The following is a 13,833-nucleotide window of genomic DNA, read 5'->3' on the forward strand; positions in this document are numbered from 1 at the left end:
GCACCATTTAGAGCCAGCCTCTGAATTGGCCTCTGTACCTCCTCCACCCTTCCCCCCACTTTAGGCAGGCCTATTTATTATCAGACAAATTACGCACCGCCCCCCGCCCCGAGAAGAACTTGGGTTGTCTTGTCTTGTGTGAAACTTAGTTTTTTGCAGTCTTTACCTGGCATAGTTTCACAGGATGAAGTTGACTCAGGTATTTTGAACTCATGTATTTGGTTGAGGTAACTTACCTTCAGATGTACCTATAGATTCTTTGGGGTTAAGAGTTGGCTGCACTTGGCAATAGTAGGCAAAAGACACCTCCATGGAGAGTCTTACTGTTAACGACGGATGGAGGGAAGATGGTTGGTTGGTACTACTGTGTTCTAGATAAGGATTTGGAGGCCCTTGTTTTGAACAGAAATTGACCTCTGAGCCATCTGCCCTTCAAAGAGCATGAGTGGCCTAATAGGGCAGCATTTCATTCCAGATTTGCTTCGGATACAGCCCAGGACTCTAGAGGAGAGACCTGCACTAATGGGCTGCGAGGACAGGCATCGTTGAAGGTTCACAACCCTTTGAAAAACTGAAACCTTTGAGCCTGCTCATCCGTGACCCTCACCAGGGTCACTGACCTGCTACTTCTACCCCTGCTGCTTAATTATAAATATCTTCCTTTAAAGCAACTTTTTTTTTTTTTTTTTACAGTTCAGAGATACAGAATCAAAGAAGTAAATCCCTCAGCTAGAGATAAAAAGCAACAAATGAAACTAAGTTATGGATTGTTGCTTTAAAATGCCAGTTTAGGCCAAGCCGATCTGTAATCACCACTTCCCAGTAGAGAGAATTTAAGAATTGTTGATGGAAACATCTTAACCGATCCCAGAATTTGTGGTGCAATATAAAGGAAAGACTGCTCTAAGAAAGCCAGGAGCCCAAACATTCTAACTAAAGGTATTTCAGGTCTGGTGCCCCCTGAAGAGCTACATATCTCTCTCCGGTTAGGCCCAGGCAGCCTTAGGTATAGTTAAGGGTCGGCGTGGTAACTGTTCTGAGACCTCTGGCAGAATAAGGTGAGTTTGCCAGTGGAAGAGCAGGAAGGAATTTGACCGTGACTCTAGGCCCAGAGACCAGACTGCTTCTCCCCAGCATGGCAACATATTCAACCCCAAATTGTTCAGATACCGTAATCCGCTATTGAGATTTTGTCATCCAGCCTTCCAGTGAGGGAGGTGACTTATCCATGGGAGAAAGAGCTCTGGCCTGGGAATCAGGCATGTGAGCCTTTAATCCTGGCTCCAGAACTGCCAGTGTGACACCGGGCAAATTCTTGTGTGTGGGTCTCAATTTTCCTCATCTATAAATAAAGAATTATTCCAAGAACCCTTCCAGCTGTTACTCTGATGATGAGAGTAATAGAAGATTGTCCTGGAAAGGACAGACCTGAGGCCAGTTCTTTCGGGGCTGTTCTGGAGAGAAAGAATGGGGATTATAAGGGAAAAATACGGATTCAGTTGTCCAGACCCACCCAAGCTCTCGTGGCCGTGAAGGAGTCATGGTTATAGTTAAAAGATGGAAGGATTGTTGCGGTTAAAAGTGAGAGAATCACTTAAGTGAGTTCCCATGGAGCCAAACCTCCATCAAGAAGTTTCTTCTTTTGGTCCTTTTCTTGTTGGGAACTGCAGAGTCAGCTGTGGTACTTACTGAATACGTTTCCTTGTTGATGTAGTAACGCATCCAATTCTCAAATGGTTTCTTGTCAACCAGGAGTAAGAGAGCTTGTCCCTGTTGGAAATCCATGGTGAATGAGCTGAGGAGGGGGCAGCCTGTGTGGAGTGTGTGTATTTATCTGTATTCTTTTCCATAGGTACCATTAAATTTGTCTGGCTTAATTTAATGGGAACTTCGGGGACCTGCAGAGACTATAAAGGGCGAGGGTAAGGTTTTTGTCATCTGTTCAGGCTTCTCTCCTTCCAATGGAACTTCCTCATTCTCCCTCTCCCTTCAGCCTCTTCCCTTTGCCAACTCGTATGTCTGTTCTACTGCCCTCTCTCCGCGTTCTCTTCCCTTTGTGTTTTTTCTTCTGCCTCTCAACCACCTTTCCTTCCAGGTCGTTTGAGTCCAAGTTGAAGTAGGCAGCTGGTGTTACCCACTTCCTCTTCCTGGGGGGGGCGGGGCCCAGTCTGTATAATCAGTGCTAGGGGCTTTATTCTAACACTCTGGAACCTCTGTTTTCTTTTTTTTGTTTGTTTGTTTCTTTTGTTTCCTTTTTTTGTTTTTGTTTTTCTCTTCTGTTTCCGTGTAGGTCTCTTTAGTCAGCCTTATAGCTAATGCCCTGGGCTACTCGGAACTAGGTGCCATAAAGTCCCTTAGGACCCTAAGAGCTTTGAGACCCTTAAGAGCCTTATCACGATTTGAAGGGATGAGGGTAAGATACTAAGAGCAGCTGATCCTTCTGCATGCCAGTGGAAACCGTCTAAGCATGCTAGAACTGATCACGTGGTGGAAAGGTCATTCACACACGAACTCTGGATGCAGCTGCTGACTTGACCCTCCACTCTTTGTCCCCCGCACCTGCCCCAAGGGCAGTCGCGTTTAGCTGCCTCATCACATTAATACCGGCCCCACCCCCAACGACATGCCATCGCAGAACATGTTAACGTTGGCTCTTCTCATCTGGCCTGGCTGATCTGTAGCACTTTGGGGCGGCTTTCTGGGCTGTTGATTTAATAGGGAGAATCACCAGGTGCAAAGAAGGGGAATTGTCACCCACAGACCCACTGAAAAGCAGAGGCCGCAGGCAGGGAGAGTGCAGTGTAGGGGCGTCAGCCAGGTGAGGACTGCGGCCTTGGAGTCACTGAGAAAGCGGCCGAGAAGGGGCTTGAAGACGGGATGGCAGGCCTGGAACTGGGGACGGAGCAGAATTTGGCATGGCCCTGGGAAAAGAAATGCTTTTCTTTCTGTTCTGATTCCTCTTATTGCACCTTGTTGTTCTCAGCCCAGTCCCGTAAGGACTGGCAGCCTCTGTCTGATAGCAAAGCTTTCCTCCTCACCCCCCACCCCTCTGCCCATGCTATATGGTCCCCTGTCCTAACACTGTCAAAATAACAACCGGGTACGATGCTAGGTGACCATCAGCTAGTTCTCCTGAAATTTCTCAACACCTGCTATTCCTGCTTTGGCGATAGCTCCACCCAAATCCAAACAGTGCAAGGTGCTGTCACCCTGCCAACTATAGAAATAAGGCTCCCTCTTTTGGTGCCTTTTTGCTGTCTCTCTTGGTTTAAAAAAATTGTGTGTGTGTGCACATGTGCGTGCGCGAGTATGCGCACACACACACAGACACACAGACATGCAAGTCCGTAAAATCAAATGGACCACTGGTTTTGGTGGTAATGGTTGTCCTATGGTAATCAGAGAGATCTGTTATACTTAACGAGACCAAGAAAACTCATTTTAATTCAGATGTTGAATACATGCAGGAGAGCAAACCAGAGGATACGTTTTTAAATGTGCAGACATCAGAATGTAGGAATAAAAATTAAACTGTTGTGGTAGTTCACGTGAAGCAAGACTGCTCAGAGAAACGAGGTACCAGGACAGTGCTGCTTCATTCAGTCCTCATCTGTGGGTTCCTGGCCACTGTTTCGTGAAGCCACCCACATCTGTACAGGAAGACGAAAATTTCACTGGGACTTGGGAATTTTATTATTCTAGTTTATCCAGACAAATGCTTTCTGCAAGAAATGTGCATTTCTCCTGTAGCACAGTCACAGTTTGGTTTACTAAATATAAGCTTTATGCAACCCACCTGAAACCATCTGCAGGAAGGTCAGTTCCACAGCAGCATAAATTTATTTTAATTTAAGAAACAAAACTTGGGATTCTAAGTCTTTCTCCCACAGCTTGTAAGAGAGGTTTCAGAATTGTGCAACCAGGTCATTGTTATGCTCGAGCTAAATGTAAGGGGAAAGTATATTGCAGAGGGCTCAGTGTTTTAGGGGGCCATGGTGTCACTGAAAACGGGATTTCAATGCTCTTCCCTCCTCTCCCACCTTCCCACTTTTTTTTTTTTTTTTTTGTCCGTACGTGGGCCTCTCACTGCTGCGGCCTCTCCCGTTGCGGAGCACAGGCTCCGGGCGCGCAGGCTCAGCGGCCATGGCTCACGGGCCCAGCTGCTCCGCGGCATGGGGGATCTTCCCGGACCGGGGCACGAACCCATGTTTCCTGCATCGGCAGGCGGACTCTCAACCACTGCGCCACCAGGGAAGCCCACCTTCCCACTTTTTTCAGAAAGGGTTAGTTAAAATTTTTGAATAAGTCCTACTAGTTTTGCTATAAAGTAGATAATCCGTTTTGGTGACTGAAAGCTGAAGATAATAATTGCAAGATTGTACCTAAACTCAGTAGCCTGTGATCCTCCACATGCCCCAGGAGGGGTCCTGGAACTCCTAAAAGGAGACTGGTAATACCCAAAGAAAGCCCAAAAAAAGATGCCCAACTGACACTGCTACTGACTTTCTCCATCTGGGTGCCCGTTACTGCCAGTCCCAACCTGTGGCAGAGGCAGTCCTCCCTGACCAGCTGCCGCCAGCTGGCTCACGAGGAAATTACGTGTATTGTCTGAACACAGGAGGGCTTCTGGTGGCCACACCTCTTCCCTTTAGCTCCTCCTTCTTTCCTCACCTCTCCGGGACTCGCAATTTCCATTCCCTCAACACTTTTACTTGTCAACTTTCAAGTAGTTGAGCCCAGAGGTCTGGAATGGGTGACGAGAAGAGCAGACACTTGTATTTGAAAAGCATTAGTAAAGGTTTTCTCAAATGAGATAATAAGGGCAGGAACAAGTTTGAACCCAAAGCCGGGCTTTCAAACAGTAAACATTCAGTAAGGAAAACTATGGTAAAGGATGTCACCTCCTTTGGTTGGCTCCAGTCAGCGACAGCACGGCCACTTCTGGTTGGGCCGGAGGTGAAAACTCAGGACCCATTCCATTCCTGCAGTTCCCCAGCCCTTCTGTTTAAGAATAACTGCAAGAAGGGAGGAGTGAATTTGCCCCAATAATAAACAGAATTAGGGACCTAGGTTTTACTTGAACGTTACTCTTCTGCAGGGCCGTGTTTTTCATTTCTTGGTTTGGGTCCTTGTGTGTGCCAACACTTGCATAATCTAAGAGATTATCCCCTTAGAAAATTTTAAACAAGACATCTTTATGAACTGAATACCATCAATGCAGATGGGCTCAACTGTCACTGTGCTGCTCCGGTGAGAGGTTCAGACCTTCGCTTGAGAGGGAACATAAGGCCCTAGCCTGTCCTGGGACACTGGCTTCAGTCTCTTTCTCAAACCAGAGACCAGAACACTGAAACACTCATGCTGTCGGCAAAAGAATGCTGAATGTAGTTCTTTGCTTTTCTCTCCTCCATAGTAATCTTCATTTAAGGATTTTGCTGTGCTGTTAAATTTTTGAGGGTACAGAATAGTAATGCTGTGAAACCTGCATGCATTTTTGTTGATTGTCAGTATATAGTTGTCCATTAAAGCCATGTTCCCTCTGCCAGATATTAAAAGCTATTGGACAGATTTTGTAGTATTTAATGAGCAATAACGTTCTAGGCATTATAGAGAAGACAAAAATGCTGAAAGAATTAGTACCCATTGGAATTTTTTCATCAAATGAGATTTCTGTCAACTGCTAAATATAAACTTCCATTGCAAAAAGTAACTTTATAGGTTGCTAGCTTTGAGTGATATTTCTATACCTAACTTTTAACAATAATGAATTTCATAATTAAAGGTGACACAGAATCACGAGTTATTAGGGAGCAGAAGGGGAGATCCACTTTATTATGTAACGATCCATGGAAACTTAAATTATCATTTATATATATGTCTATAGTGTGAGAGTTCAAAATAAGAAAGCTTGGTTTCTTGCTCTTTGGTTGCTGAGAATATTAGCTAATGTTCACAACAAGGAAGAATTATCAGTAAAGTTCATCAGCTGTTTACTGTTTTATTCATGAAATGAAGCTAAGGAGTTTTTCTTTTGGTTATAATGAAAGTACGTTTCATTATAAGTGAAAGTACACTTACATCTCACAAGTACATTGGATTTTATAGGATTTTTATGTCATATATATCAGAGAACGAGGCCCGGTAAATGCTTTTGTGTACTGATGCCTTTGAGCATATCTGTGAGTTTAAAAGTGCAAAGAGATTTCTTAGTCAATTAGCTAATTATTCTTCCCTGCTGGAAATATTACCCCATATTTAACCGTAACACACAGACACTATGTAGGACAGGTTAGACTAGGTGAAGGTAGTCAGAAGAATTCCTAGAGGAGGTATACTCTGAATTGATATAAAAAGCAAGATTTCTAGGTTTCAGATCTTTTGGGGCCAACTTCTGTATTGCACACTTGTGATGGTCTAATAGAAGGTCACGCTCTCTCACCTGAGCGCTGCTGCAAAATGCTGTCACATAGACTTGAGCTTTTGAAACTTTACATAACCTACTCCCTTAACTTGTGAGAAACAAATCATTCCATTTGTGGGTCATCTTCCTTTTGCCTATTCTTCTGCACATTTCATTGCCTTGAAGTACTCCCATCACAGGGTAGGCAACTGTAGAAAGAGGAGATAAAATTCATATCTGATCACCTGACAAATTTGGTAACATAAATTAATAATACGAATATCATTCTCCACAGTAACATTGGGGAGTTCCCAGATTTCAGGTGTTCTGGCTTTCCTTGCTCCAAGTAATGAACGATGGAAGTATAATTATTTTATACCAATGACAGAGCTATTACATCTAGAAGAGATTTCTTGGTCTAAGAATTAGGAAATAACTACCTCTCAATCTGAAGGCCTTCATACATGAATTGGAGAAACACAAAACTAATATTTTAATCTAAGGAGAGTGACTCCTTAGCAGAATATCGTTGCCTTTTCTATATGGGACAGAACAGACAGCTCTTCCCAGCCACGTGTTCCAATGAGTGACATTACAATCTAAGGCCAAAACAGAAGATAAGGAAAACCTGGTCCCAAGTCGGGCTCAAACTAGAGCCCAGAGCTGCCCCCTGGTGTTCCTTCTGCAGCACGGCCCTTTTGGCCGTTTCCATGCTGTGCCGGTTGGCAGCGTGTCCTCTCTCTTCCCTGCACTGAAAAGCGGATGGAGGAAGGCCTACTTCTAACAACACATTAGAAGACTTTGTTTATATCCAGGGTCTTTATTTTAACTCCACTTATCCTCCTAGGATACTAGAAAAAGGAAGAAACATGCTTCCCATTTTAGGGTCACCTTTCTGGGCCTTAGCAGTCCTGCTTAAGACAACAGCCAGTGAGAATCAGGGAAGAAATGAACACCAGCTCTGTCTTCTGCCCCACCACCTGAAATGCTATTTTTGTAAAGCACTTTGAACTCTTCCAGTGAAAACTGCTGCCGCAGTGGAAGTGTTGTCTAGCTATTCTCATCTATAGTGTGAAGCAAAATCAAAGTTAAAAACAACACAGAAACTTTAATTCCTGAGGGAGCTCCTTTCCCTTGGCTTTTTTTTCACTCCCAAGCTCACTGTAGTCAGTGATTTTTAACAATATGCCAGTCTGGGGGTTTCAAGACCAGTGATCTAACCCAAAATTCTCCCAAAAAGCCCAAATTATTCCTTTTTCTAATAATACATTGTGAAGAGTTGAGTCAAACCCCAGATTGAGCAGAGAGACACCAGCATATTAGCCAAGCAGAGGGCGACTCAGATCTAGAAGCCTGCAAAGTCAGAAAAAAAAAAAAAAGCCTGAAGAAGAAGAATGAATCTTGCATGAAAAACACAACCATTCAGATTTTATTTTATACTGTTTGGTAGAGGGAATATAGCTTTTTTTTTTTTTTTTTCCTTGAGCCTGCAAAAAAATGCATGCTCAGCTCTTGCCTGAAATAAGATAACTGGCCTTGCACAGTCATAAAAGAGACTTTATGTACCGTTGAGCGATTCACTGCTAACCCCACAGGGGAGTTCTCTGTGATTTTGAACAACCTCACCTTGCTTTGCAGAGGGGGAATGTCTGTCGAAAGGCAACTAGTGAGCTTGAAATCACTCAGATTTTCCCACGGGGGGCATATTTTATGAGTTGATGAGAAGGGACACTAGACAATGAAATAATTTTTTCGGTCCCAGGTTGATGCCTAGGAGAGAGACCTAGGTCAACTTGGGCAGGGGAATTTGTGTTCAATGAAATAAATATGTCATTTTTAGAATTCCTCAAAATATATTTCATAGATATACAAAATTTCGGTCCTGCGTATGGGTCTGTTTGGTTACCCTAATTCCAAAGGGAACATAACGTTTCCATAGTCAGAACAAGCCACAAAGTGTCATTCCCCTCCTGGAAATCAAAAGAGTGTGTGTGCCTGTACTTCTTCCCGACACTCAGCAACCTCCCCCTTCCAACGCAGGTGGTGGTGAATGCCTTGGTGGGCGCCATCCCCTCCATCATGAATGTGCTGCTGGTGTGTCTCATCTTCTGGCTGATTTTCAGCATCATGGGCGTTAACCTGTTTGCCGGAAAGTACCACTACTGCTTTAATGAGTCTTCTGAAATCCGATTTGAAATTGAAGATGTCAACAATAAAACTGAGTGTGAAAAGCTCATGGAGGGGAACAATACAGAAATCAGATGGAAGAACGTGAAGATCAACTTTGACAACGTCGGGGCAGGATATCTGGCGCTTCTTCAAGTGGTAAGGATTGTTCTCCGTCCTATGAAATCCAGAAGGCTAGCAGAAATCTCATTTGGTTCCTTCTCAACCCTGCGTCCAGAATCGGGATCGCTGTTAATAGGTCAGGGGACAATGTCATTTCCCACACCAGTTCCAGGGAGACACCTTTCCTGAGTACTCTGACATCTCTAAAACCTCAGTGAAGGGAATCTGTCACTGTGCTCAGAAGCAGAGTTCTGCTTATCTACAAATAAGGATTCCTGCAGCGTAATAAAGTTGCAGAGAGATCACCATCTCTCTCCATGACGGAGTATGTAGTTAAAGAGAAAGAAAAAATAAAGTAGGTAAGTGCATAGACCAAAAAAAAAAAAAAAAAAAAAAAAATTGATGGAGCAGAACAATCCCACGTAACAGCTACACTCGAGTTAACTACATATGACAATGTGACGGTGCTATGATGCCGCTACTCATGTCAGCTCAACCCCAGAGAAAGGTCTCAAGTTAACGTATCACAGAAAACACAATGAAGCGTTCCATCATGTCTAGTTTTCTCTTCCTCTTTGGTTGATTTTTTGGAGAGTTTGACAAGACGGTAGAGTACAATGAAAGCTCCTAGTCTTTGGACTCAAACGTGTAGGTTTGAGCCACACTCTGGTATTTATTGGATATGTAACCTTGGACAAATTACTGAACCTCTCTGAGTCTATTTCTTCATCTGTTAAATTTGAGTAATAATACCTTGCACGGTAGTTAAGAGGATTCATGATAATTTATTAACATTTCTTAGCACAATGCCTGGCACATAGCAGTGCTTAATTAATGGTATTTGCTATTATGTTTCTTTGTTACTATTACAACTGTCCCTATGTCATAGGGTTGTTGGGAGCATTAAATGTGAAAATGCAGGTGGAGCTCTCAACTCGGCCTTGCGTATAGTAAGCACTTACCGTTAGCTTGTAGGAATTAATGGGATGAGCAGTGGTTTACCCCACTCCAGAGCTCTTTAGCTCTTCTCTCCCAGTTCAAGAAATTGGACCCACAGGTTGAACCTAAATTGGAGCAGCTCCAGGAAACCAGTGCACATCAGCCAGCCAGACATTGTATTCAGTCCCCACCACATGCAAGGCACTGTGCTTGGGCAGTACCAGAGCCATCAGATGAATAAAGAACTGCCCAGGCCCTGAAAAAACTGAGAATCTGGTTGAGTAAATAAAACGGAGAATGAAAGGAAAACATGGAGACTGTTAAACTGGTTACCCGTATTAGTTTCCAAAATCAGGTTAGGTATAGTGGGAGAATTGGGAAGGGGCTGCCTAGGACGAAGCCACTGTTGCCACTACCATAGGCTAAACATGTGTATCTTAGTAGGGGGAAAGTTCTGACCTTGTTTTTTTTTTAATGCAACTATTAATTTTCAGACCCCCCCCCCCACCATTGCTTGTTTAACACCTTTTTAAAATATGACTCCTTCATGGAGGGGTAAGTTCTAAGTAAACTCGGTAGATTCCTGCCACTCATAAATATGAGTTTGCCCTAGCTTCAGACCCATTTTAAAGACCTTTTGTAAAAGTATTGATCCAGTTACCACTGTCAACATGTTTCTCTGCCAATGTTTGATGTTATATTCAGGGCTTAGACAAAGCTCCCTTGGGACCTGTATTAACAAACAGAAAATTCTGTGTCCACATGAGGCTGCACCCAAACTCCCTGACTTGTGTTCTCGCTGAACCTAAGCCTGCCTTTGGGACCCTCTGCCCAGACTCCCACCCACCCCCTAACAGGCACAGTCTAATGACTGACTCTGTTTGCCAGGCAACCTTCAAAGGCTGGATGGACATCATGTATGCAGCTGTAGATTCCCGAAAGGTAAGGTTATACCTGGTGAAACCACAACCTTCTTAACTGGTTAGAAAGCAAGCAGCATGGTGGAGCTCATCAAGAAAGAGAGGGAAGGTTAGAACGTTTTTTGCCTGTCTCACTGATGGTAGGTCACTTTCCCCCTCAGTGAGTCACCACTCTCTTACAGCAGCTCCAGGTGGTTAGGCTCCTGGTTTTCACCTGGCCCTAGTGGAGCTGTCTGCTCTTCAGTGCTGATCTGAAATAAGCGTGGCTCCTAGCAGACAGCCCTCCCCTCCCCCTCGCCTCACGATGTGCATATTCTCCACACACGTCATGGAAGGCATAACATGCCTTCTCGGGGCAGGACCTGCCAGCGTGGAGAAGGAGACAGGCAGAGAGAACCTCGGGCTCCCCTACCCCAGCTGGCTCAGCAGCTCAAGCGGTCAGCGGGGCTGACGGCCTTGGCATGTCGGAATCCCCCACCTGACCCCCAAGCTAGGAGCTGACTCTCTTTTTCTCTCTCCTGTCCCTTGACAGCCTGATGAGCAGCCTAAGTATGAGGACAACATCTACATGTACATCTACTTCGTCATCTTCATCATCTTCGGCTCCTTCTTCACCCTGAACCTGTTCATCGGTGTCATCATTGATAACTTCAATCAACAAAAGAAAAAGATAGGTCTCCTCCCCACACTGCCAGCAGCCGGAGGTCATCCCAGATGAGAGGCACTTCTGTCCCCCTCTCTAGAGAGAAGTGCCTCTCTCTCTCTAAAAGCCGCATCATCACCTCGCTGTGGCACTGGCCCCACTGTGCATTAGTCCCAACCAGCCCGTTGTGTTCTGCTGGGTTTTGCAGTGTGTGGTTTACCACATTTACTAGACTAGCAATTTACTGGTACCAAATTTACTAGCAATTCCGGAGGCTTTTTACTAGGTTTGGCCTCCCACCAGAGGGAGGGAGGGTCAGAGAGGGTCTAGTGACAGCTGAAAAGGAAAGCAGCAGATGAATAGCTTTAGTGAGAAGTAGAAATTGTCTCGCCCTGTCATTATCTGTGCTAATCCCTGGTACCACCAGCACATTGGGATTTGAGAGATCAACCTGGGAAAGCTCACCTCCTTTACTTGTCCCAGGTCGTTAACAATTTTTCCAAAGCAAATAAGATTACTCTTGTCATTCATTTTATAAATCGAGCCTGTCCCAACAAACTCCAAGGAACTTCCCAAATTGTTTGCTGCCACCAAGATTTCTAAATTTTTAATATTGTCGGAAATAAATGGGCCATTAGCCAGGACTTGAAAATTCTTTCATTTTAAAATGCTTTTTTGAGAATTGTGTCAGGAAAGCAGGCCCCCCAAAATTTACGAAGATGTGTTTAGAGTCATGGCTCTCAAGTTTATCCTTCCCTGGAGGTCTGTTACTCCATTTCCTTCCTTCTTTCCTTCCTAGCCCCTAGCAGGTCTCAGAAATCCCAAGCTGAGAACAAAGGTATCTCTTTGAGTTAGATTAGTTGTCCCAGGTCTACCTCCCTCTGGGACGACCATTAGCTAAACTGACCTCTGGAAAGTAAAGGGGGTAAAGCCCCCTCGGTTCTCAGGGTTGCACCTTAGGTCCAAACTTGTAGCATGTGAAAGCCAGTTGTAATTGCACGTTCTCTCTTTCCCTCCTTTACTTTGGAGGTCAAGACATCTTCATGACCGAAGAACAGAAGAAGTACTACAATGCCATGAAAAAGCTGGGCTCAAAGAAACCACAGAAACCCATCCCCCGCCCCCTGGTGAGTGCATTGTGTGGGCCCAGGGCAGAGTGAGGCCCCGTGTGGAAAAAGACACGGCTAGAGTTACTGCAGAGGGAGGAAAGGGGCAAATGATGGGCGGCCTGGGCCCTCCAATCCTCTCCTCGCTGTCCCATCCAAAAGATCGGAGGAAGGGAATTCGCTGGCCATCCAGTGGTTAGGACTCTGTGCTTTCACTGCCGAGGGCCCAGGTTCAATCCCCGGTCGGGGAACTGAGATCCCGCAAGCAGGGATCTGAGGAAGACGGCAGAAGAACAGGAGTTAAGGTATGGGGTGGCTTTTGCGTTTGCACCTGACCTTTCCTCTGAGGCGTCCTTGGGCAGCAGCAGAGAATCGGCATGTTGACCACATTGGCTGTGACCCTGGTAGAGAGACGTTTTAAGAGACCCACTAAAAATGAACAAAGGAAAGTGAAATGAAAGCTGATCTCTTTCCTACCAGTACAAGAGGGGATTTGGTCATTATTTTCTCAGCCCTCTGCTTAACAAGTAAGTCTTTGCAAGGGTGTGCCTGAAAGCTAAGCTAATGCCTCTTCCCGGTTGTCTGTGGGAGCAGGAGAGGGTGAAGCTAGGGGGAGTCTGTGGCCTGATTTCCTCCCTTGAACTGAGCCTTTTGTAAAACAGACTTGGGGACTGGGATTCTGCTTGACCCTGTGTTGGTGGTGGTTCTCTCGCTTCAGAGAAGGAGACGCTGTGCTCCTGAAGCCATACATCCCGCCGGGTGGGACATGACCCCCAAAAGCCACGCTCAAAGTTCCTTCTTCTGTAACTTTTATTTAAAGTAACTTTTTAGGGAATTCCCTGGCGGTCCAATGGTTAGGACTCCGTGCTACCACTGCCGGGGGCCCGGGTTCGATCCACGGTTGGGGAACTAAGATCCCACAAGCCGTGCGGCGTGGCCATAAATAAATAAATAGAGTAACTTTTCATTTAAAACAACAACACAGCGGAACTCTTAAAAGCTTACCCGGCAACCTAATGTATAAAAATGAAAGTGAAGCTACTTTCTTTGAATCAAGAGTGGGAGTCCCAGAGCATCTTCCTGACTTAACCCCACACACCCTGTTCCTGGCATACCCCCCTCACCAACTTCTGAGGGAGAGGAAACCCTAGGGCTTTGCGGAACAGTTTGAAACCCACCAGGTTAAGTAATCCTGAAAATAAGCATGAGCTCAAGTGCCTAGGTATCTAAAAAATCAGGGAGATCTTAAGAAAGAGAACATTTTTTGTATTTCCTTGATGGTAGTTTCCACTTTGTGACAGAAATGCGATCAGAGGGAATGCAAGGGGATTGCCATTTCTAAAGTTCTGTTCAGTACTTTGCACGTGGGAACCTGAGCGTATTTTCTTCCACACTAAAATATAAACGCTCGGTGTGGTAGGAAGCATTAACAAAGACTTATTCCACAAATAGTTACAGATCTCCTACTGTGTACCAGGCACTAGGCAAAAAGTGATGAACAAATTTAGACAATGCAATCATGGAGCTTACAGTGTA

General features: G+C 44.9%; 1 protein-coding gene across 1 annotated transcript in view; it reads left to right on the forward strand.

Annotated features, from left to right (window-relative positions):
- The window catches only part of SCN8A (sodium voltage-gated channel alpha subunit 8), a 113,650-nt gene that overhangs the window by 92,704 nt on the left and 7,113 nt on the right, over positions 1-13,833 (forward strand). The window contains exons 20-24 of the mRNA XM_082850585.1: positions 2,291-2,413; positions 8,441-8,725; positions 10,517-10,570; positions 11,081-11,218; positions 12,214-12,318. Coding sequence (XP_082706711.1) covers positions 2,291-2,413; positions 8,441-8,725; positions 10,517-10,570; positions 11,081-11,218; positions 12,214-12,318 — 705 coding nt within the window. The remainder of the gene's footprint in view (positions 1-2,290; positions 2,414-8,440; positions 8,726-10,516; positions 10,571-11,080; positions 11,219-12,213; positions 12,319-13,833) is intronic.

Source organism: Leucopleurus acutus (genome assembly GCF_964270905.1).
Source record: "Leucopleurus acutus genome assembly, chromosome: 11".
NCBI classification, from domain to species: Eukaryota; Metazoa; Chordata; class Mammalia; order Artiodactyla; family Delphinidae; genus Leucopleurus; species Leucopleurus acutus.